This window comes from Peromyscus leucopus, chromosome 8a (assembly GCF_004664715.2).
Source record: "Peromyscus leucopus breed LL Stock chromosome 8a, UCI_PerLeu_2.1, whole genome shotgun sequence".
Taxonomy (NCBI): Eukaryota; Metazoa; Chordata; class Mammalia; order Rodentia; family Cricetidae; genus Peromyscus; species Peromyscus leucopus.
In genome coordinates this window covers 7,196,192-7,219,069 of record NC_051085.1, presented here as the reverse complement: position 1 = coordinate 7,219,069, position 22,878 = coordinate 7,196,192, and the positions used below count along the sequence as shown (strand labels likewise).

The 22,878-nt window shown below is 46.6% G+C and overlaps 1 protein-coding gene across 1 annotated transcript in view; it reads right to left on the bottom strand.

The window, feature by feature from the left end:
• Positions 1-22,878, bottom strand: part of Armc2 (armadillo repeat containing 2) — a 121,403-nt gene that overhangs the window by 48,944 nt on the left and 49,581 nt on the right. Inside the window, 5 exon segments of the mRNA XM_028890253.2 lie at positions 10,617-10,840; positions 12,515-12,617; positions 17,448-17,536; positions 17,539-17,619; positions 21,307-21,405. Coding sequence (XP_028746086.2) covers positions 10,617-10,840; positions 12,515-12,617; positions 17,448-17,536; positions 17,539-17,619; positions 21,307-21,405 — 596 coding nt within the window.

Sequence of the window (22,878 nt, the reverse complement as noted above, 5' to 3'; positions counted from 1 at the left end):
CCTTGCTCAAGCCCTCCCTCTGCAGCCATTACACATACACACACACACACACACACACACACACACACACACGTGCGTGCACACACATATATGTGTATATATAATGTATTATTAGATATAATTACATTATTTTTATATAACATATATATGACACACACACACACACACAAAATCACTGCTTTCATGCACCTCCTCTCTCATGGAGAGTCCCTCTAATGTACCATTCCTTCCTTCCTCCCTCCCTCCCTCCCTAGGGGTTTATTTATTTTAATATGTTTGTGTGCATGTATGCATGTGTACCATGCAAGTTCCTGGTGTCCCGAGAGGCCAGAAGAGGGCATTGGATTCCCTGGAATTAGAGTTACAGACTGCTGTGAGCCATCACGGGGGTTGAGTGGTGAACCTGGATCTTCTCCTACAAGCGCAGCAAGCGCTTTTAACATCTCAGACAGCTCTCCAATCCCATAATCCATCTCTTCAAGCTTTTCAGTGTTTAACTGCTGGCAACTGGGTGAATGACACCCAGAGGGAAAAGACACAGAAGGAAGGAGGAGGAGTGGGGAGGCGAAGCTTCCCGTGTAAGAGACTTCCGGGAAGTAGAGGCTAAGGGGGGGGGGCTGGGGGAGGGGCTACGGTGACCAGAAGGGCGAGTTCCGAACCTAGTTCTGAACTTCACTCCAACTCTTGAGCTCCGCTCACGAAAGTGAACATTTTAAATCAATAAAAACTCACAGTGGAGTAGCAAGGCGTTGAGCTGAGCCGGGGTGCTCCAGGCCTGCGCCCTGGGGGTGGTTATCTTCCACTCTGAGCAGCCCAGCCACCCTGTCTGCGGGCTGGAGCTGATGGGAGGCCACGCTTCGCTCAGAGATAGGTTTGCCCCCTCTACTCTCTCCACCAGTTCCCGAATCTCCTTAGATATTGTTATTTCCTGCACTCTTAGGCCTCTCCAATCCTTTCTTTAAAGAAAGCAGAGGTCTAAAGAGGCAAGCTTCTAAAGGGCTTGCCCGGGCCATCCACGCCCAACTCCCACCTGCCATTTCACCGGGAGACAAAGGAGAAACCAGGAGCTGCGATTCTTCTCTCTGCAGCAGGCGAGGCAGGAAGAGCTGGCTGGGGACAGGGAACGGAGACAGAGGCTGTGCAACAGACTGAGAGGGAGGCCGAGCAGGGCTCAGTGCGCCCACTTTTGTTAGATGGTGAGTGGAACGAAGGGAACCGAAATGTTTGCCGCCGTTTATCAAGGGAGGAACATTCCATCTGGGCTACCTATCTACTGCCCACTTCCCCATGCACCGCCCTCAGCCAGGCAGCACACCCCAAGATCCCCCCCCTCCTGCCCTCCGGCCAAGCTGCCTGTCTGGCACTGAGCGTGCTGAGTCTTGAAGTCTCGTGGTGCAATCAATATCGGGAGACCAGTCTTATTTTATTTTACATTTTGGTGCTGGGGACCGAACCGAGGGCCTTGTGCTTGCTAGGTAAGCACTCTACTGTGAACCTAGGCCCTGGCGAACCCTGGGTTTTAATGGAGAAAACTACAGAGAAAAGAGATTAGGAAACGTATGAAGGCTCGAATAGCCTTTTAAATGCATTATACCCAGAACCCTTAAAATTTAGTATACATTTTTTTTTTTCCTAAATTGACTATTGGTATGTAATGACCGATTTTAAATTGTATTTTTGACGAGTAATGAGCTGAAAAGGCCTTAGAAAACTAGAGGACTTTGTCTTAGACTCCGAGGGCCCTGGCGTCGGCCACAGCACAGGCCCAGCCCCCGCTGCCGTTCCCTGCTCCAGTGGAGAGCAAAGAAGGAGAGGGGTACTCGGTGGGCAGGAGTCCCACCCCTCCCCAGCACCCCAACTGTCTCCTTCCAGAGTGGGTGACATGCTTTTTCCTTCCTCTCTGGGAGTTTAAAAGCAGCAGCTACCTGTGGTGATATTTTATCTGTGCACCCCAATAAAGCTCAACTGGGAGATGAGAGAGCAAGCCAGCCACGTCTTACCTCTGGGCAATCCTCAACCAAATAAAATATCACCACAGCTACCACTCAGGCATACGGGGTGCCACAGATCTGAAAGACTCTAACTTGCCGTCTCAGAACTCTCTCCTTTAGCGCCCGAGGCTAAGCAAGCTGAGCAGGAAGGACTTTTCAGCCTTAGGACACTGCCACAGGAGACTCACTTTCTCAATCTAAAGAGAATCTTGCAAAGAAACATTTGGGCACGCTATGATTAAGGAGCCTGGAAACTACCGTGCTTCTCCAACCACAGCCAGCATCAAGATTCCATTTCACTCTTCGGTATTGCTAAAGGTGTTAAGCAAATGACCTGACAAGCTACTCCACGGCTGACCAAGCAGCTTGTGTGCATCATCCCATTTGCTGCTTGAAACACTGGTAGTGCAGGCAGGAAAAACTGGTGCGCGTTTCTCAGACGAGGAACTGGGGTACAGGAAGTCTACAAGCGTCCCGGGAGCCTGGAGTCCTGGACCTCAGGCTCCCTGTCCAGTGCTTCTCCCACTCTACTTGGTATTTGTCTCTAAACACATTTATCTCTCAGTTGTCTGGAATACCCACACCCCACGTCCCTCACGTTTTACTTCAACTGCCAATTGCAAAGCGGTTCACTTCCCGCCGACGCTGTGAAGGGATAAACACCGTCACCAGAGACCACAAATGAGGCCTCATGATTGCAAACACCAAAGCTGGTTTTCTAACCCCAGCTAAACCCATCTCCCCCCATTAACGAAAGCACACTCAGTCTTTGGACTTTTGCCCAACTGAGACCACATATATGTCTGAATCCAAGCCTTTGTGGTAACCCACGAGGTTTCCCGTTGTCTCACATATGGTGAATACAGTCTGGCAGAAATACAAGATACCAACACACAGTGTCACTGTACACATGAAACTGTTAGAGCCAAACTTTTCCAGGAATCTCATGGGAGTCCAGGAAGGCATATGCAGAGGAAAGTTGCTCATTCACAAGCCTGCTGAGGCCTGCCTACCAATCTCCCACCACGGTTCTTTGACTCCAGCAGGAAGTAACCCAGTCTTCCCCACCCACAATGTCCTATTTCGAGGCTCTGACATGTGCCTATGTCCATCATTGGGTATCTCTTTACTACCTGGAGGTCCTTTTACCTTGGGAAAGAGAATACATGACTGATCCTTTTAATTTTAATAATCATACGTCATTAAGACAGGAGGGAATTTGGAAGTTGTATAAATTACATAGAATGTTGATGCATCAAAATGAGGAAATGGGGTCTGGAGAAGATATATTAATAACTACTGAGGAAGAATGGACATGGTGCTGGGTGGTGGTGGTGCACACCTTTAATCCCAGTACTTAGGAGGCGGGGTAGGCAGATCTCTTGTGTTTGAGGCCAGCCTGGTCTATGGAACTAGTTCTAGGACAGCCAGAGCTACACAGAGAAACCCTGTCTTGAAGATAAACAAAATCATGGGTGTGGTGTACAGTTGTAATTCTAGCAACTGGGAGGCACAGGTGGGAACTTCTGAAGTTCCAGGTCGTTCAGAAATCCTGTCTCAAAAGCTAAAAACCACTAAGCGATGAAATGGTAACTCTGGATTTCACAATCCATGCTAAAAGTTAGTGGCATTTCTTCATCGCCACAGTGAATATATTCACAGGGAAGAGGCAGGGCTGAGCAGACATGATAATGTAATGGCAAGCAAATGAGTCTCTGCGTACAGTGAGCGTGCATCCATATTTCCCCACCCTGGATCTTCCTGGCTGCTGAGGAAAGAGCTTCAGCCTACTCCTCCTGGCCATGCTGTGCTCTACCCCTCCTTCCTGATTGGAGGCTCGGTCCAGACCAGTCCCGGTTCCTTCCTCTTGTGAAAGTAAGCTGCCGTTACAACATAGTATTTTCTGAAACTCTAGGGATGTCATGGGCCACAAGAATGTGAAGTAAGAGTCCTGTAGCTGGAGTTTCCTCCAGTCCCGCTCAGACCCGCAGCCACTCAGACCCAAATAAACACACAGAGGCTTATATTATTTAAACTGTTTGGTCTAATGGCTCAGGCTTCTTGCTATCTAGTTCTTATATCTTTTTTTTTTTTTTTTGTTTTTTTTGAGACAGGGTTTCTCTGTGCAGCTTTGCACCTTTCCTGGAACTCATTTGGTAGACCAGGCTGGCCTCGAACTCACAGAGATCCACCTGGCTCTGCCTCCCAAGTGTAGTTCTTATATCTTAAATTAACCTATTTCTATTAACCTATAAGTTGCCACGTGGCTTGTGGCTTACTGGTACTTTACATCTTGCTTGTCATAGTGGCGGTGGCTGGCAGCGTCTCCTGACTCAGCCTTCCTCCTCCCAGAATTCTCTTCTCTGTTTGTCTCGCCTATACTATACTTCCTGCCTGGCTACTGGCCAATTAGCACTTTATTTATTAACCAATCAGAGCAACACATTCACAGCACACAGATATCCACAGCAGAGCCCAGCTATATACAATACGCTATACCTTGATTGACCAAGGAGTTCTTCAAGAGGGAAGCCATTTATCAAGAAATATTTGGTGTTATTCAACCTTTAATATACGTCAGTTGTTTTCTGCTATGAAATTCTTGTATGTTCATATACTACTAAGCCATATGGCAAACAGTTTTAAATTTCTCAGACCTACTGCTGATCCACTAGGTAACACCCTTGCAGGGCCTTGGAGACAGGCAGGCTGTAGATGCACGTCTTTGTTTCTTGTGCAAATGAAGCTCAGACCATCCCTTTCCTTCAGGCCTAGTAGCACTACAGAGCTACTGACTGAGGACAGCAGGGCCTTTTGCATAACCAGGTGCAGTAAGGACTGGAGCAGGATTCCTGGCCCAAGGAAAAGGAACAGGGCAGATCTTTTGTAGAGAATAAGGATTTGAATCAGGTCGGGGAGTAGGAGAGGAAGGAAAGATGGAAGACGGAGGGATGGAGGATGAAGAGGAGATTGAAAGCACAGGCGCTTACTAAAACTATGAGAGGACAGCAAAAGAAGGGGCAGAGAGGAGCTGAGTGTCAGGACGGAACTGAAGCTGTGTAGATAGAATTTTGTGTTAGAGAAATAAAGTATTCGGACAAGAGAGCATGGTGTACATAGATTCTTTTCCCTCAGATAACCCCACGCCGGACATAGTGTCTTCCCCAGGACCCTGGGAAGGGATCTTCTCAGGGCAGGCCGCTGGGAAAATTCTGATACAGGGACAGACAGAGCCTGTGACTGGGTAGGTAAATGGCATTTGAGGACTCGGCTGTAAAATTCATCCTCCAACCACAGGTGATGGGCCCCACCCTTCCATAGTTCAGAAACCAAGGCATTACAAGACCGGGAGTCTCCCCACATCTTCCGGCCTGCTGCCCTTGGGGAGTCAGAAGCAAGCGTGAGTTACCACTGGGAAGCTGCCTCCCAAGAAAGGGCAGAGGAGAGAGAAGGGTGGACTCTGAATGTCTGTTTTCCCATGTCAAGGGAGTGGCAAGGGCCAGGTGCCCTGGGGGATAAGGTATTCCTTTACAGGAAGAGAGGTCCACAAATGAAAAACAGCTGTCCCGATTCAGTGAAAATAAGTCATTACAATTTGCATATCATCAAAAAATTATCAAGCATAGTAGCCAATCCTCTGGATTATGATCCTCCCAAAGTGTCATTAACCTTAGGAACATCGTGTGAAGCAAAATATGTAGATGCAGAGCTATAGTCAGGTGTACTGTGCCCTCATGGCTTCTGCTTTTGATAAGATGTCACCACTGGCCGGATGGTGGGTACTTGGGACCTCATGGTGGGTACTTGGGTCCTTGCTTTACAATTTTTGCAACATTTTGTGAATTTACATTTAGTTAAATATAGAAGCTTTATTTATTTCTTTTCGGCTTTCAAACTCACATTTCTCCTGTCTCAGCCTCCCACAGGCTGAGGTTAGGGACACACCAGCCTCACCACACTCGGCTACAGGTCAGTGTTTCTGACAAAGGCAACTCAGGAGCTTCCCTCAGTTCTAAGGCTACGCCATCCCAGGGGCTTCCCTCAGTTCTAAGGCTACGCCATCCCAAAGGTTGTCCTTTAGAGACAAAGACGAAGCCCAGCACCTCATGATAGCCTCCTGCTGATCAACACTGGCTAATCCCTCTCTCTGCTGCTCCCCTGGGGCAGGTAATTTACTACAGGCTTTAAGGGACCTGGCCTTCCAGCTAGCCTGCGTTCCTTACTCCGTGTACTCTGGACTTTAACAGTTTACAGCTTTACTGTGATTCTACCAACTCCCATCTTCAGAGCACGGGTGAAGCCCTCATCTTGTCAAAATGCCAAAATTATATGACGTGTGTCTGTCTGCTACACAGCACAGATGGAACACTGGCCGTGTGGAAATGTATACATTATAGGTGACTCTTCTCTGGTCGTAGGGATTAATGAAGAGTTATCCCTGCTGGTGGATGTCCTATGACCAGTCACCTCACCATCCAAGCATGGCACAGAACAGCCATCCGCAGACACTTGCGAATTGAATATTCCTTGGCTTCAGCCAAGGAGCAGACACACCAGACTTCAGAACTAGCTAACTCCAGTACGAGGCATTTTGAAAAACAACTTTGTTCTATTGAAAAAAATATATCACTTGAGGCTCTGATAATAACAAGATGGTATGTTAAGCCAGAAAACACAGGGGGTGGGGGAGGGGGGCGGAGGGGACATGACACCAGCAGGCACCATTGGACCAGAGCGCTGTAGAAACTTTGACGCCCTCTCTGGGGCCTTTTTATTGGATGTACACACAGCGGGCTCTGGCACAGGCCTGAAGTCCTCCTGTTTCCCTAAGGATACAGGTGAACGGAGGGAAATCACCTGCTGCTGGACCCGAGGTGTGTGGAGGATTTTGGGAAACTGGAGTCAAGAGAAAACGATGCTAAATATTCAAATTGAAAATAAGTTAGGTACTTGGGGGAATGCTGTCTAGAGTAGAGGGGAGTGGGGTGGTAAGATTCTGTGGGGGAGTCCTGGGAGGTAAGATTCATGGGCACAGTGTGTCTCCTGGGTTGGGACTGCGAGAATAAGTGACCTTGGGGCAGAAGGAACAGTGGAGGCCAGAGACTGGGGAATGAGAGTGACGGAGAGGTGAATGTACTGCGGGACACTAATCATCGACACCAAAGCACAGGGCAGGCGCGGGGGAGTGTGTCTGTGGTACCCACAGCTGGTGGGCAGGGGTGGAGAGTGTGTCCTGGTACCCACAGCTGGCAGGCAGGGGTGGAGAGTGTGTCCTGGTAACCACAGCTAGTGGGCAGGCGTGGGGGAGTGTGTCTGTGGTACCCACAGCTAGCGGGTAGGGGTGGAGAGTGTGTCCTGGTACCCACAGCTGGCAGGCAGGGGTGGAGAGTGTGTCCGTGGTACCTGGTACCCACAGCTAGCGGGCAGGGGTGGGGGAGTGTGTCCGTGGTACCTGGTACCCACAGCTAGTGGGCAGGGGTGAGGGAGTGTGTCTATGATACCCACAACTGGCGTGGTGACGGCTCAGACACAGTAACCCCAGGGATGGTCCTGGAGCAGTAGTTGAGAGCTTTACATCCAGATCCACAGGTAGCAGGAAGAGAGAGAGAGAGGCAGTAGGCCTGGCATAGACTTTATTTATTTATTTATTTATTTATTTATTTATTTATTTATTTATTTATTTATTTATTTATTTATTATTGAGATAGGGTTTCTCTGTGTAACAGTCCTGGCTGTCCTGGAACTTGCTCTGTAGACCATTCTAGCCTCAAACTCACAGAAATTCACCTGCCTCTGCCTCCCAATTGCTGGGATTAAATGCATGTGCCACCACTGCCCAGCTTTGGCGTAGACTTTTGAAACTTCAAAGCCCACCCCCCGTGACACACCTTCTCCAACAAGGCCACACCTCCTAATCCTTCCTAGACACTTCCACCAACTGGGGACCAAGCATTCAAACCTATGACCTGTGAGGGCCAGTCTCATTCAAACCACCACAGAGGTATATCCTTATCACAGGGAGGAAAAAGTATCAAATAAGTTTACAGAGATGATGCAAGAGATTTTTTACTGTCCCATTTTTTTAAACCTATGAGATCATTAAAAAGTACTAAATATATAAATTAAAAAGTACTAAATGTGAACAATATAAGCTGACTGAATAGACATGAAGAAACCAAAAGAGAAGAGGTGACATGAAACAAATCGACTATTAAAAATACAGAGTAGAGCCGGGCACACCTTTAATGCATACCTTTAATACACACCTTTAATCCCAGCACACAGGAGGCAGAGGCAGGCAGATCTCTGAGTTTGAAGCCAGCCTGGTCTAAATAGTGAGTTCCAGGACAGCCAGGGCTATGTACAGAAATCATGTCTCAGAAACAAAATACAGATTTAGTTATATACAATTCTAATCTGTAATATATATTACATTATATATACATATATATATATATGTATGTATGTATGTATATGACACTATAATGTTGGAGGTATGTCCATATAGCTCAGGATAAAAATATCTCAAGTTACTTTTTGTTTTGCTTTGAGATAGGTTCATGATCCTCCTGCCTCAGCCTCCCTAGTGTCATGATTACAGCTGTGTGCCACCACACGTAGCTCAGATGACTGTTATACTTTTCCTTATATTTCCTACATTTTAACAGAAATGATCATTGCTATATAATCAGAAATAACTATTTTCAAAAAGAAAAAAGCCACAAATGATCCAAAATATTGTCAATATGAAAAGAATGCTTTATGGGCTGAAGATATGGGTCAGAGGTTAAAAGCACTGACTGCTTTTTGAGAAGTCCTGAGTTCAATTCCCAGCAACCACAGGGTGGCTCACAACCATCTATAATGAGATCTGGCACCCTCTTCTGGCATTCAGGCACACATGCAGGCAGAACATTGTATATATAATAAATAAAACAAATCTAAGAAAAGAAAAGAATGTTTCATAAGCCCCCCCTTGCCAAAATACAGCATTCCAGTGGGATTTTGCTTTGTTTATAATCTTTTTCAAAATGGTGGACAAAAATCTAAAATTAATAATCATCATAAATTTTTTAAGGATCTTGAAGTCAGGGTGTAAATCTAATTTTTAACATGCTCTCCCAAAGATTTAGAGCACTGTAAAGGTTCAATCCATCCTTGTTAATTGACAAGCACATTTCAGATCCCATGACTTATTACATCAAAGATGCTATTATTTGATATATAAATGCTATTAAGGGTAAAAATCTCATCTACAAAAGAAAATGAGAGCTAGAGAGATTTTGGAGGAAATAATTTAACTGTGAAATTTAATCTGTCACAAGAGCAGTAATAAAACTCCATAACACAGAGGAAAATTTTTCTTCCTGCTCTGGCCAGATGAATTATACCTGGTTTTATTACCTGCATTCCTGTGGTCCCCAGAGCTGTGTGGCATCTGCAGAGCTTATGATAGAACTTCATCCAATATCTTAAACTCCTTTGTCATTGCAGACCAGAGATGTGTCCTTGACTATCAGTTACAAACAATCTCAGTGTCTGCCCTGGAAATTCTCAGCATTGTATGTAACTGATGTGCAAAGAACATACACTTTCCATTCCCTGTGGGAGACTGCTGGGGAGTCCAGCTCTGACCTTTCCCACCTATTGAAGGGTTCTTAGGTGGGAGAGGGAAAAGAAAACATCAGATAGAAAGAGAGACCGAGCCAATGAGAAGAAAGACAGAGACACGGGATAGTTTCGGGAGGGCCCAGGTCAATACCCAACAGCCTTGAGGTTTATTCCAAAGGGCTTTTTATAATATGCCAAGCGGAGGGGCAAAAGACCTCCCCCTTGCAAGATCAAAGCACATCATATAGCCATGCATAGACCCTTCCAAATACCTGGTAACCACGCCTGTGGCCAAATTATCTCCTTATGCAGCCCTGCTGGGTAAAGCAAGCTCCGATTCTCTGACCCTGAGTATTTGGGCTCCCACAAATCCCATGCCTCCATCTTTGTTACTGTTATTCGATGGACACTAGGGTGCTAGTTGAGTATGCTAGGCACTCTACCACCGACCTACCTCCTCAGCCTCTCCCTCGCCCTCCTTGTCAGCTTTCTCTTTACTTTCTATTTGAGAAAGAGCCTGGATTATGTTCAATTCTCCTGCCTCACCTTCCTGATTGGCTGGAATTAACAGACCCCCCACATCAGGCCCAGCTCCGGCCCCCCTCCCTCCTTCCCTCTCTCCCTCCTTCCTTCCCTCCCTCCCTATCCTTGGTTCTCAAGAAGCCCATACTGGCCTCAAACTCATTACTTAGCTGAGAACGACCTCGAACTCTTGACCCCCCCTGCTCCTCTCAAGTCCTGGGATTCCAGGTGCACACCACCAAGCCTGGCTTTCAGCCCTGAGACCTTTGCAGGACAGCGGGGGTGGTTATCTGCAAACAATATGGAAGGTTCCGCCAAAGTCATGGACTAGTCTCAACAGAGCGCACGCTGACTGGCCCGCGGCCATTACCCTTGATCTCTGAGACCCTGGGTCCCCTCCTGATGCAAAGGCTTCTTCTCATCTGCTACTTTAAATGGGGCTAGGAAGCTAGCGCCTTTCACATCTCTAACCTTTTCAAGTACAGCACTCACCTGGACCAGCAAGTTGCCTGCGTTGGGCAGGCACGCGCCGCGTTTCTTTGTGTCCTCGCTCGTTTGCCGTATCAACTTCGTCAATATTTCCACGGCACCTTTGCCGATCATCTCGGGAAGAAATGCCGGACTCCCGGAAATGAACTTCAGAGCCCCCATGCAGTACAAAAAAGCCTCAGTGTTACTTGGCAAGTCTTCACCCCTCAGCACCTCCAGTAGCGAATCTGCCAAAAAGAGGAGTTTCTATAAATGTCCAAGTACGGCAGCAAACGGGATGAGGGCACACACTTTGTAAACTACACTCATCGAAAGCTACGTGCAGACGCTCTCTGTTCCTCCTCAAGCAGGGACGTCTCAGCTACCACAGAACTCCGCAATAGTGAGGAGCAGGAAAGAAGAGGTTGTTCACATGCAAAAAAGAACGCCTTCTTTCAGACGCCATTCCTTGGCTCTTAGTAATATTTACCAGACTTTATTTTTAAGTTATAAAAATTTCAAGTTATTGTTGAATACCTGTAACAAAGGCCCTCTAAGAATTACATTTTCAACAAATCTTGAAGAATGTATTTGTTGCTCTCCTGAGGGGACATGGATCACATGGGAACTTTGAAATCAATCTGTTACTGAGAAGGATCTTTTGGACATAGTATTCACCCTTCCCAAAACAGCTTAAGAATGCCCGCCCCGCCTCTTTAAGCAGGTTTCCTCGTGGCTTTACCCAGCAAGTCTGCATAAAGGGGGTGATTGGACCACGGGCCTGAGTGCAGGTATCTGGGATGGTCTGCACTTGGCTGTGCTGGGGGAAGGTCTTTTGCTCCACCCCTTGGCATCTCTATAAATACCCGGGGGCAGAGACAGTCAGAGCCCGATGGAATAGGTTCCAGGCCCTCTCGAGGCTATCCTGTATTTTTTATCTGTTTATCTCCACACTCTAAATCCTTCTAATATTTCCTACTGCTCCCACTCAAGAGCACTCAGGGAAATGTGGGGGTTGTGGGTAGCCCCTTCCCCGCAAGGTGGTAAACATCTATAACCTCAGTATTAAGGACTCTAAAGCAGGAGGATGGCAGCGAACTTGAGCCCAGCCTGTGCCCGGGCTGTGCTATGCTTGGAGTGAGAGAGACCTTGTCTCTACAAACAAAACAAACAAACCCAACAACAAAAACTCACTGACTGGCCCAGAATGCAGATAATTTTAGCGGGTTCAAGTACAAGCATGTCAAAGGGACCGTATGAATCCTTTGTTCTGATCTGTAATTCCCAGATGTTAGACATTCTTTCAGCCTCGGTTTAGTCCCTGTGTGCTGAGATCTTTGTCCCCTGTTACCTATGATTTCCACAGCTGCTGCTTCTGCAGGAACAGCAAAGCTCCTAAAAGTTTCCAGGCAGGGTATCTGTCTAGTTAGTTATTTAGGGACATGCTGGGGACTGGGCATTGTTAGCTGGGCTGAGAATGTGGGTGAAATGTCTGTAGCTTCGTACTGAACCGTGTCCACGTCAGTGTTCTGTAATAGTCACAACTGTCTCTCCGATTCTTTTTTGTTTACTCCTGTTATATCAAGGGATCTAGAAGTTTTGATTATGTCAAAAACTTTTAGGTGTGTCTACTCTAACAGTAACTCCAGGCCTAGGAAACGATTTTTTTACACAGTGATTCCCCTCAAGTCACACGACATCCCTACACACGCTGAAGAAGCAAAACCAAGACCTACTCTGTGATACCAGACTCTCGGTGCTGCTCTAAGGCGAACGTGAAAAACAGAAAAAGACAGCAGCCACATTTTCCTAGAAACTAGATGCCTCGCTACCCTTCACTGTTCTTTTCCTCTACGGACGGACAGACTCGGCATCTGTCCTAGGGCGCAGCGTCCTGCCTCGGGAGCGCTGACGAGACTCACCCAGGATGTTGTCATTCTGCAGCAGGACGTCATTCTCCTCACTCCTGCTGATTTTAAATACCAGTTTGCAGACATTCAGAAGATTCTTCCTGCTCACTTTTAGCTGCAGAGAAAGAACATGCTTGCATTTCTATGGCAGAGTAAAGGCAGGCTCGAAACCTCTAAAACCTAAGCACTCAGCCCAGGAAGAGGGTTTCAAACATAAGAAATGTTCTAAGGACAGAACCTAGAAAAGTTTGTGTTGTTTTTGGTATTTTACTCTTTTTAGGGGGGCCCACCACCCAGCTCCCAAATAAATCACACACGGAGGCTTATTCTTAATTGTGAATGTCTGGTCTTAGCTTGGCTTATTTCTAGCCAGCTTTTCTTAACTTATCCCATCTACCTTTTGCCTCTGGGCTTTTCCTGTTCTCTTACTTCTGTAAATCTTACTCTTACTCTGTGGCTGGCTATGTAGCTGGGTGGCTGGACCCTGGAGCCCTCCTCCTTCTCTGGCTTCTAGCTCTTTCTATTTTTATTATTATTATTATTATTATTATTATTATTATTATTTTCACCTTCCTCTCACTCCAGTTTTTTCCCTCTATATATTCTCTCTGACTGCCAGCCCCGCCCATCCTTTCTCCTGCCTTGCTAGTGGCCGTTCAGCTCTTTATTAGACCATCAGGTGTTTTAGTCAGGCACAGTAACACAGCTTCACAGAGTTAAACAAATGAAACATAAACAAAAGTAACATGCCTTCAAATAACATCCTACGACAAGTTTGGGCCACATTATGCATCAGCTGTAATATCTAGCTGAGTTCTATAAACACAAATGCTTTAATAAGAAGGGTTTGTTTCTCGCTATGAAATGTTTCACACTGATGTGTAAACTAGTAGATGTTTTTTAAGGAATGTGCCATTAAATGGAGTAATTGATTTAGAAAGGATGATGGATATCAAAGTTCAGATTAAACTCATCTAGAAAAGAATCCACACAAAGGAAACCTGCCCCTCTGTCATTTACACCAAAGAATTAAAACCAGTACTTTGGTGGGGCTATTTCTGGAATGCTTTGAGATAGTCATTGTTTGGAGCTGAAATTCCTCTCTAAACCACACAACAATATCTACGTCAATTCAACACAAGGCTCTTTCTTTTATTAAAAAAAAAAAAAAATAGAGTGAGCAGCAGAACCAAGGTCAGCTGCACGTTTATCTCTAGTAAAGAATGGTCAGTAATGGGGAATAGCCTAATAAACTGTAGAAGAGCAAAACTATTCAAATTAAGTAAGCACCCCCCAAAAGAATACAACTTGTTTTTTGTTTTGCTTTGCTGAGGCAGGGTCTCACTGTGTAGGCCAGGATGGCCTTGAATTTACAAAGATTCACTTGCCCCTGCTTCCTGAGTGCTGGGATTAAAGGTGTGTGCCACTGGGTCCACACAACACTCTTTCCTATTATATTCTTTTATATTTGTTTATTTGTGTGTGTGTGTAAGTGCATGTGATAGTGAGTGTGTGTGTGTGATAGTGTGTATGTGTGCGTGTGATTGTGAATGTGTAAAAGCCAGAAGACAACTTATAGGAACTGGTTCCCTCTGTCACGTGGGCCCTGAGGCTCACACTCAGGCCATCAGGCTTACAAAGAGAAGCATCTATAATTTCCGGGTCAGGTGGAAGTATTGTGTGCCCTCTGCAACAGTGTGGAAACCCATCTGTAGGAATGGGGTCCTCTGAACAAATAAAGACTTCGTATGAAAATGAAGGCACAAGGGTTATTATTTTACTATTTAAAAAGTTATCGCTAATATTTTTGTTGAGTTTTTAGTTAATTTTTTAAAAGATGACAGAGTATGTGCGAGTTATCTGTTAGATCCACAAATACCACTGAGCACTTAACTGCTCCTGGTATGAGCTGTTCCCTGGGGGAGACAGAAAGCTGAGCAGGTTGTTTGTGGCTGTCGAGGCAGAGGGAGGGAGCCAAGCTGAGCATCTCCACCTACTGCTTCTGCTCCGGGGCTGTGCACAGTGATCGCAACCTTGTGCATTAGGTATCATCCCTGCTCTGTGAGAGAGAGGGGGCCCTGATCCCACCTGCAGAACGGTCTCCCACCAAGTGTTCTGTCCCCCCACCCCCTCACCACACACACACACACACACACACACACACACACACACACACACACGCCACTCCCCACCCCCACCCCACCCCCAGCACTCCTGTCAGAGCCTGCCTGCATCTTAACAACTCCCCAGGGCACTCACAGGACAGAGCAGAGATTCCTTCCACTCTCAGGAAGAAAAAGGAAACGGGACTTGAAAATTAAGACAGCGATTACATCAACCTGGCTTTATAGCCCAGCCAATGTGTGACTGAAGCTAACAGAAAAGCCTTTCCACATTTAGGCAAGGGTGGTGTGCTGGCAGACTACCGGGAGGGAGGCTGAGATCTCTGACCAGCTCGTCCGAGTGTGGTGGGTACCCTGTGCTCTACAGATCACAAAATGCGCCAGTGAATGAACGCAGCTCGCCCATCCCCCACCTTCCACTCGTAGTGAAAAGCAGCAGAGAACAACAAAACCAAATAACAAAAAAACCAAACAAGTGTCTGCGTTCCCTCAGAACACCAGCAGCGAGGAGTATTGTGCCCAGCACTGTGGAGGCCAGAGGTGCTGGCTGGCTGAGTCCTCCTTAGAGTTCAGTGATGGATCATGAAATTTGGCTGCCTTGGTTATGGGTTTTCCCAGGGCTAGGACGAATTCCTGATGATGCAGGGTTTCCAGGTAGGGTGGTTTTCTTCTTACATTAAAAGTGGTGCTTTTGTTTTGTTTTGTTTGTTTTCCAAATTAGAGAAGTTTGAAATCATTTCTGTCCTCCCCTATACCTAATCACCAATGACACATTGGGCATTTCCTTCTGATTGTTGCCCCTCTGCAAAGGGTGCTGGATTTTCACATTTCCAGAATATAGTCGCACTCCTACTAAGTATGTTTGTGATCTTTGAACATGCTTAATACAGACTGACATATTTTCATAAGGTTTTTAAAAACAGGGATTAAAATTAAAATGGCTGTCTGGCAGATCTCTATTGAGCCAAAGAATTCAAGAACTTGGAACAATTCACAGGCTTATTGCATGTTTTTAAGTAAATACTGTTAAATGGTTGAGCTGTAATATCAAACTAGTGGATAGAAAAACAACAGCAAGAAGAGGGAATTCAGTGTAGAACTTCGGGCTCTGTATATCTTCAGCCATTGCTCATTTTCCTTCCACGGTTCTTATGAGACGGTGTCTCGGGGATTTATATAGAACCGTGTCCTGAAGCCTCATAGAAACAGGATCTCCTCTGTGATGTTCTAGGAGACCCAAGCAGCCAACAGGAAGTGGGAAACCATTGCTTTGACAGTCCCTTCTGACCCGGGGGCTCCAGAGTGAGTAATGAGGCACCAACATGGCATAGAGGGATGGTTCGGTGGTTAGGAACACCGGCTGCCATTTGCTGAGGATCCAGGTTCAGTTCCCAACACCCACAAGATGGCTCACAAGCACCTGTAACTCCAGTCTTAGGGAATCCGGTACCATCTTATGGTCTCCACGGGCACAAAGCACATAATAGTGCGCGCGCGCGCACACACACACACACACACACACACACACACACACACACACAGGGGAAACACTCATAAACATAAAATAAAATAATTAAAACAAAAGGAGGCACCAACTCACATAGCCCCGCATCAGAACTGAACCTCACCCAGATTCTGTGGGACATGCAGCATTGTTTACCTTCTTAAGTTTTACCCACTTAACATCCAGTTCAGAAGGCCTCAGTCAGTTCAACTGTGACACACACACACACACACACACACACACACACCCCAAATGATTTGCACAACACCACCAGAAACTGTGGTAATATTTTCACTGTGGAAAAAGGTAAAGTCAGTCCCTGGGTACTGGCAGCCTGGGTCCTCCCTGGCACAACTCCATCATCAGATCCCTAAAATGAAATTACTCTTTCAAAGACACTGCACTGAGTCACACACCCCGATTTCTAAAAAGAGAATGGATAGTTTATGATGAGAGTTAAGTAAGGGTGTAGACTCCACCCAAAATTACACAAAAAATGTGGCTAGAATATTCTGCTTATGAAAGACTTCATTATCAAAATAAGATGAAATGGACATGTTCACTGCACTATTAGGACATGGGGCTTCCCCTCCGTCGTTCAGTCCGATCTCCCATCTTCCCTTGTACCGGTGATGGGGTGAACATTTACTTTTATAGGTAAATGGAGCATCATCCATTTGTTGTTGATGCTCTCTTAGAACATTCCAGAGTGGCTATGGCTTGTCATTTGGTTCTGACTGTTTACGGCTGTACAACAAAGCTGCCCAGCAGGTTTTGTCCTGGGCTGAGCTGCTGCAGGTATCTGCCTTTTCTTCTAACACTTTGCAGAAAGGGATCTTTCTGTTACCACAGGCCGCCGGGTTCCTCTTTCATACTGGCTCACAAAGCACCTGGCCATGGTCTTTATTTCTTAAACCATAAGGCAGAGTTGGGCTCCCAGCAGAAACCACAGGCGAAGACGACAGCCCACACAGTCCCAAACCGTGCTCAATCTAACTGTTTGAGCAACTGGATGGGTCTGATGTTGTAAATCTTTCTTCCCTCTCCCTCTCTCGACTTTCCTGTTCTCTCTCTTCCTTTTAAAATAGACTCTAGGCCCAGCCCAGATGCAAGCTTGATGGGATATTCCCTATGTGCTGCTCAGCCTTATCCCTCAGGAAACGCTGTCTAGTCCAGTCCTGGGATGCAAGCTTACTGCCTTAATTTCCCCCAGATTCTAAACACACGCATCACATTTTTTTTTCATCTTTTTGCGATGCGTACAGACAAAGCGTTTCACAAAGCGCAGTCCACTGGAACAAAAGGAAGACAAACTTACTGCCAGGATGAGTTTGGCAAGCTTGAGGCTGAGCGAGTCCGAGCCAGCATCCACCAGTTTATACAGGGTCTTCAGCAGGACGCTTCTTCCCTGAACTTCCTGCCGAGCATGCGCCCTTCCTCCAACGTGTGATGGAGCTGCGAGCAAGCGGCACACATGGCCTCGATGTCTTCTGTCAGAGCAAAGAGAGCAGCCGCCACTTACTCATCACGGTTGAGTTTTCAGATACGCCAAACACAAGCAGTGTAGGGAGAAGCCCCCTGGGCATTCCCTGGGCATCCTCAAACTCCCAGGGACCATTCTCCTTTCTCCCATCACCGCCATGTGTTATCAAATAGAACACGATCGCGCTTTCATCCTCCGCGGTTAACATATTTACTAACCTCCGCGGTTAACATATTTACTAGCCAGTCACTTCGCTCGTCTAGAACAAGAGCCTTGCAGAGCCTCTCCCCTGGCCTCCTGTCCGAGTGCCGTCCTTCTGGACTCTCTCACTGAGGCCCGCCGTTTGCATCTCTGCCTCCATTTCTTCAAACAAGTTGTGTGACTCCAAAGGAACCAATATTACCCTGTAGTGCTATTTATGTTTCACGTGTGAATAGGTGTGTTGTGCTACGTACAGACGGATGCTATAAGTGAGTTGGGATCCTGATTGGCACACCCGCGTGGTAGAGCAAGAATACCCGGAATCCACAACTTAACCTCAGGCAGGCTCGCCTTCTAATGTATCTGTTGATGAAAACAGTGAATGGTATGTTCCTTTCAAAATGATTCCTCTGGGGAAAGAGGCGTAATAACATCCATCATTATTATCGAAGAGGAGACTTTTAAAAAGATGTTAATTAGGAAAGAGAGAGACAAGAACATTTTGTTTTAGAGCTGCAATCCCAGGGCCAGTGACTTTTCTTGGGGTGTGTGTGTGTGTGGGGGGAACAGTGCTGGAAGAGAGCACAAGGGGAAATAAAAGAATTCAAGGTACAGCGTGTTCTGTTGGGAAGTATTGCCTCTGACGGACCCCATCGCAAAACTTAAAAGTGGGAAGGCGATCTTAAATAAATACCATAATGTGAGCGTAGACCCCGACACGGAGGAAGTGTGCGCCAGCAAGGGGAAGTGACTCAGAACATTTTTAGCTCTTTTCAACAATAACATCTAAGAAAAAGTTTAAACCTCAGTAGCCGAGTGCCCTCCAAAGCCTTTCAGCTGAATAAGTGAGCTGGTGGGAAAGGACCTAGACCAGCCTGAGACAGAGAGGGAGACTGAGCTCTGTTGTGTGAAGCGTTTCTGTTACGTTGATTTTTTTCTTCTCCGACTGGCCGTCTCTTCGCTAGTCCAGGCTTTGGGCCTTTCTCAGCTCAAGACTGTTGTAGCTTACAGAGGAACTGGAAACCCAGGCTCAAGGATCAGAGTTTCAACTACTGCTCAAGTAAGCCCTCTCTATCAGTCAATTGACTACAATCGTTATAGCACTCCAGAGGCTGAGGCAGGAGGATGGCAAGTTCAAGGCCAGCCTGGGCTATACATGGAGACTGTTTCAAGAAGCCAGAGCAAAACAAAACAGAAAGGCACGTGGCCCCCCAAGACTTTCTGAGAGCTGAAGCTAGTTAGGAGTTTCAAACGTAATCCAGGGTTGTCTAGTTACCAAGGAGCTTTGCCCCACAAGTCACCCCTTACCCACAAAGGGAAACCCAGCAGCCACACAGAGCCGGAGCCCGGCAGACACCACCTGACCCAAATGATCCAAATTCACATTTCCAGTAAGGATAGGTCAGCACGTGGGCCTCCTGCCGTGAGGCACAAGAAAGATGCAGCGTGAGTGTGTGGCTATTCGTAAGTGTGTGGCTATTCCTGCCCCGAAGGCCAGATCTGGGTCTCAGCATGAGAAAATGGGGAGGAAAACCTGATGCGCGGGATGTTCTGGACGATAAATGACCTGTTTTTCTCACTTGTATCAGGATCATGAAAGGGCTGTGGCAGATGGTTGAAACTTGTGAATCGGGGGCTTTCTTTTTCTAATAAGGAAATCATAGGGACAATCAGCAAAATGCAGGCAAGACTTGTGTGGTGCTGTATGGTCTCTTCCAGATATGGAGGAGAACACCCTTGCTTCTAAAGCCAACAAACAGAAAATCACAGGCTGAAGTAGCTAAGAATATGGATTTGGGCTTCTTTGTTTTTATTTTGTTTCATTTTGAGACAAAGTCTCATTGTGTAGTGGAGGCTGGCCCTGCAAATGTTAGCAATGTGTTAACAAAAAGTTCTAGAAACAAAACCAAGCAGCGAGGTAGGGGCCAGAGAGAGAGGAACATGGAGAGAACGGAGAGGCAGTGGGTAGAGCATCAGTACCGGGGAATATGGGAGAAGGGCAAACAGGATTTTAAAAACTGTCCTATTAACTATTTTAACTAATCTAGTAACTAGCTACTTGACAAGTCAGAGGAGCTGCAAGGTGTCAAGGAAACCGGACGCCATGATACTTGCTGGTTTTAAATTTGTCTAGGGACAAAGAGGCGATATGTCTTTGTTTTGCTTGCTGGCTCTGTTTTTGATGCAGACTCTTGCTATGGAGCCCAGGTTGGTCTTACACTCACAGCTTCCCAAGTGCAAGGGTTACAGGCCTGGCGTGTCTCACTCAAACTCTCAGTGATGTCCTAACTTTGCTCTATGTGGTATCTGGTGGGCAGAGTGCTGGGCGTCCACTGAAGACTCTGTCCATGGAAGATCGGCCCTCTGGGCAGGCCGCCAATCTGAAGGCTTCTGATGTGGCTTCTAATCCTTGCCCAGACTCACCTTTCTCACTGCGTCTGTACCCATTTGCTGAAGGAATGGCCAAAGTTCACTGTCCAAGCTAATAGGAGGGTGGGAATGGTAACTCCAGGGGAGAAATGTTGTTACATTCGTCTTCCCAGAATTTGGAGCAGCAAAGGGCTTTGGAGGTGATGTGGTCTCACCCATCTTTCGGTACAGAATTTACATGCAGCACCAGGCACCTGGTGTTAGGACCCAGGCCAGAAAGCCTGCCCAGAGGACCCACCCCATGGAGAGTACAGCCTAGCCACAGCACAGAACCAAAACAAAAAACCCTAAAAAACAAAACAAACAAACAACAACAAAACCAGCAAGTGCTGGCTGCTGGGGAAGCAGGTGTTGGGCACCAACTCCCTGCTCACAGGTTTAAGGATGCATTTCCCCTGCATCAGTGCATGCCATGCTGCTCATGCACCCAGGAGCAGTTGCTCAATTAGTCCTACTGAGGCCCACTGTGCACACGGTACTAAGCATGGGGCTTGCTCTGTGGCTCTGGCCAAGGGTCCAAGGATTCTAGTTCACCTTCTCCAGTGGAATTCTGAAAAAGTTGGGGAGTGTCCTCCCAGGAATTCCTCCTTGTGGCCCGTTGGAGTGCTAGACAGGACACATGCCAGGCCACTTCTTGAGCTGTGTGAGTGGCTTCCCTGGTACAGGCACACAACCTCAGGAGGAGAGAGAATCCACAAAACCACCGCATAGTTCTCGCTGACCAGGCTGTGTGACCCACTGAGTTCCAGAGATGTGCTTTCCCGGACCTTCTAGAATGTGGACAGTCTCCCTGAAGAGGCTGAAGCAGCCTTTCCTCAAGAGGATGATGTGTACTACTGGGGAGTTTTAAGGCTGGCTCTCTTAGGACATCCCAAGTACAATTTTACCACTAACACTTTGGTTTACATATTATTTACTATACACGCTTACAGGGTAAGTAAATACATGACATGTTTCCAGCATATCCACAGAAATGATGGTCCAAGTCCACTGAAAATATCAGGGCCATGGGGAACACAGATCAATGACAAGTTTTTATTTAAAACAAGAAGTGTTGTTTTACCCTTTTCTAATTCATGCAGAAGCGGCTCAATCCGTGTTTTCCAAAAGACTTCATCGACTTCTATTTCTGTCTCCTGTTCCTGTAAGCTGGCTCTCGAGGCTGCGAAGGAATCCGGAGAAGGAAAAAGCATTGTGAAAACGGACTCACAGGGCACACTCAAAAGCCTTTCCTCTGCACGGCTGAAATGAATAAGCAACAGAGTCAACTCTAAGTTTGCTCTGAGTCCCAACTCTAATGAGAAACACGGGTCTTTTCATCCAACTGCCCCAAATAAAACTCGGATGAGTTAATTCAGACAGAATTTAGAAGTGGAAGTAGAGTGCTTTGAAAAGGCTGCTGGCCGTAGGAAAGCAAACTGGTTTAAGTTAGTTTTTTTTTACTTAAACTTTTCCCTCTGTAACATAGAATAGAAAGCTGTATACATATACACACACACATACATACATACATACATACATACATACATACATACATACATAAAGACTAGAAGCCGAAAACACTTCATAAAAATCTTAGCCCTTTCAGGAAGACACTATACAGGAAATACCACCAAGGCTATGCTTTCCTGTGGGGGAGGGGAATGCCTTGGTTTCCCCACCCCAAGTCTATTATTGATATGCAGGGTGACCTTTGTCTATAGCTTAGACCCTCCCAAGCCCGCTTCCTCGTCAGCAGAAAGGAGAGTGTTTGCTTTTAGGATTATGAAAGCTAAATATTACAACAGAGGCAGAGCTCTGCCTGGGAGCCACACACTGAGCGAGCGACACCGAGGATCTGTGAGCCTCTTTCCCCTGACTAAACACAGACAGGTGTCGCTGGTGTGTGTCACCACCATGCCACCAAGTGCTGCACCAACTTTAGGGGACTGTGGCTGCATCCAAGACGCAGAAGAGGGACTCATGGGGAGTGTTTTTCTTTCTTCCTTTCCTCCTCTCTCCCTCCCCCAGCTCTGAAACAAGGTCTCACTCTGTCCTGGAACTCACTATGTAGCCAAAGCTAGCCTTGAACCCACAGTGATTCTCCTGCCTCGGCCTCCCAGGATTACAGGTGTGAGCTGGCACACCCAACTGTTCCTGCTCTGTTGTTTGGCTTCTGAAGATGGAGAACGTGGAATCCAGGTAGAAGCCAGGGTTATTAAATTATTCCCCTAAGGTCACACGACTCCACTGCCCTTATCCTTCAGTTTCATGGCAAGCTAGCAGACTGAAAGGCAACCGTGTATGGAACAGAATTCATAGAGGAAGCGGCAAATCATGATTCCACCTTGCGTAGGCAGTATCTCAGATCACCCAACTGGAGCTGGAGTGGGCCGGCCACATGGGGGCCTTCCTCAGCCTCCCCCTCTAATGTCTGCCTCCTGCACCCTAACCTGGTGCCAGAAAAATGTGTATGACATGCTGGAGATCAGAGGCGCAATTAGAAGATTCTATACACACAGCCATCTTTATTTATTTATGTTGTTTATAATTCTTGATTTATTCATTGTGTCGTTTTTTCTGGACTCTAGCACTTGCATGTATACATACCCATATGCAGTTACATACATACATGCATAATTAAAAATAAGTTTTT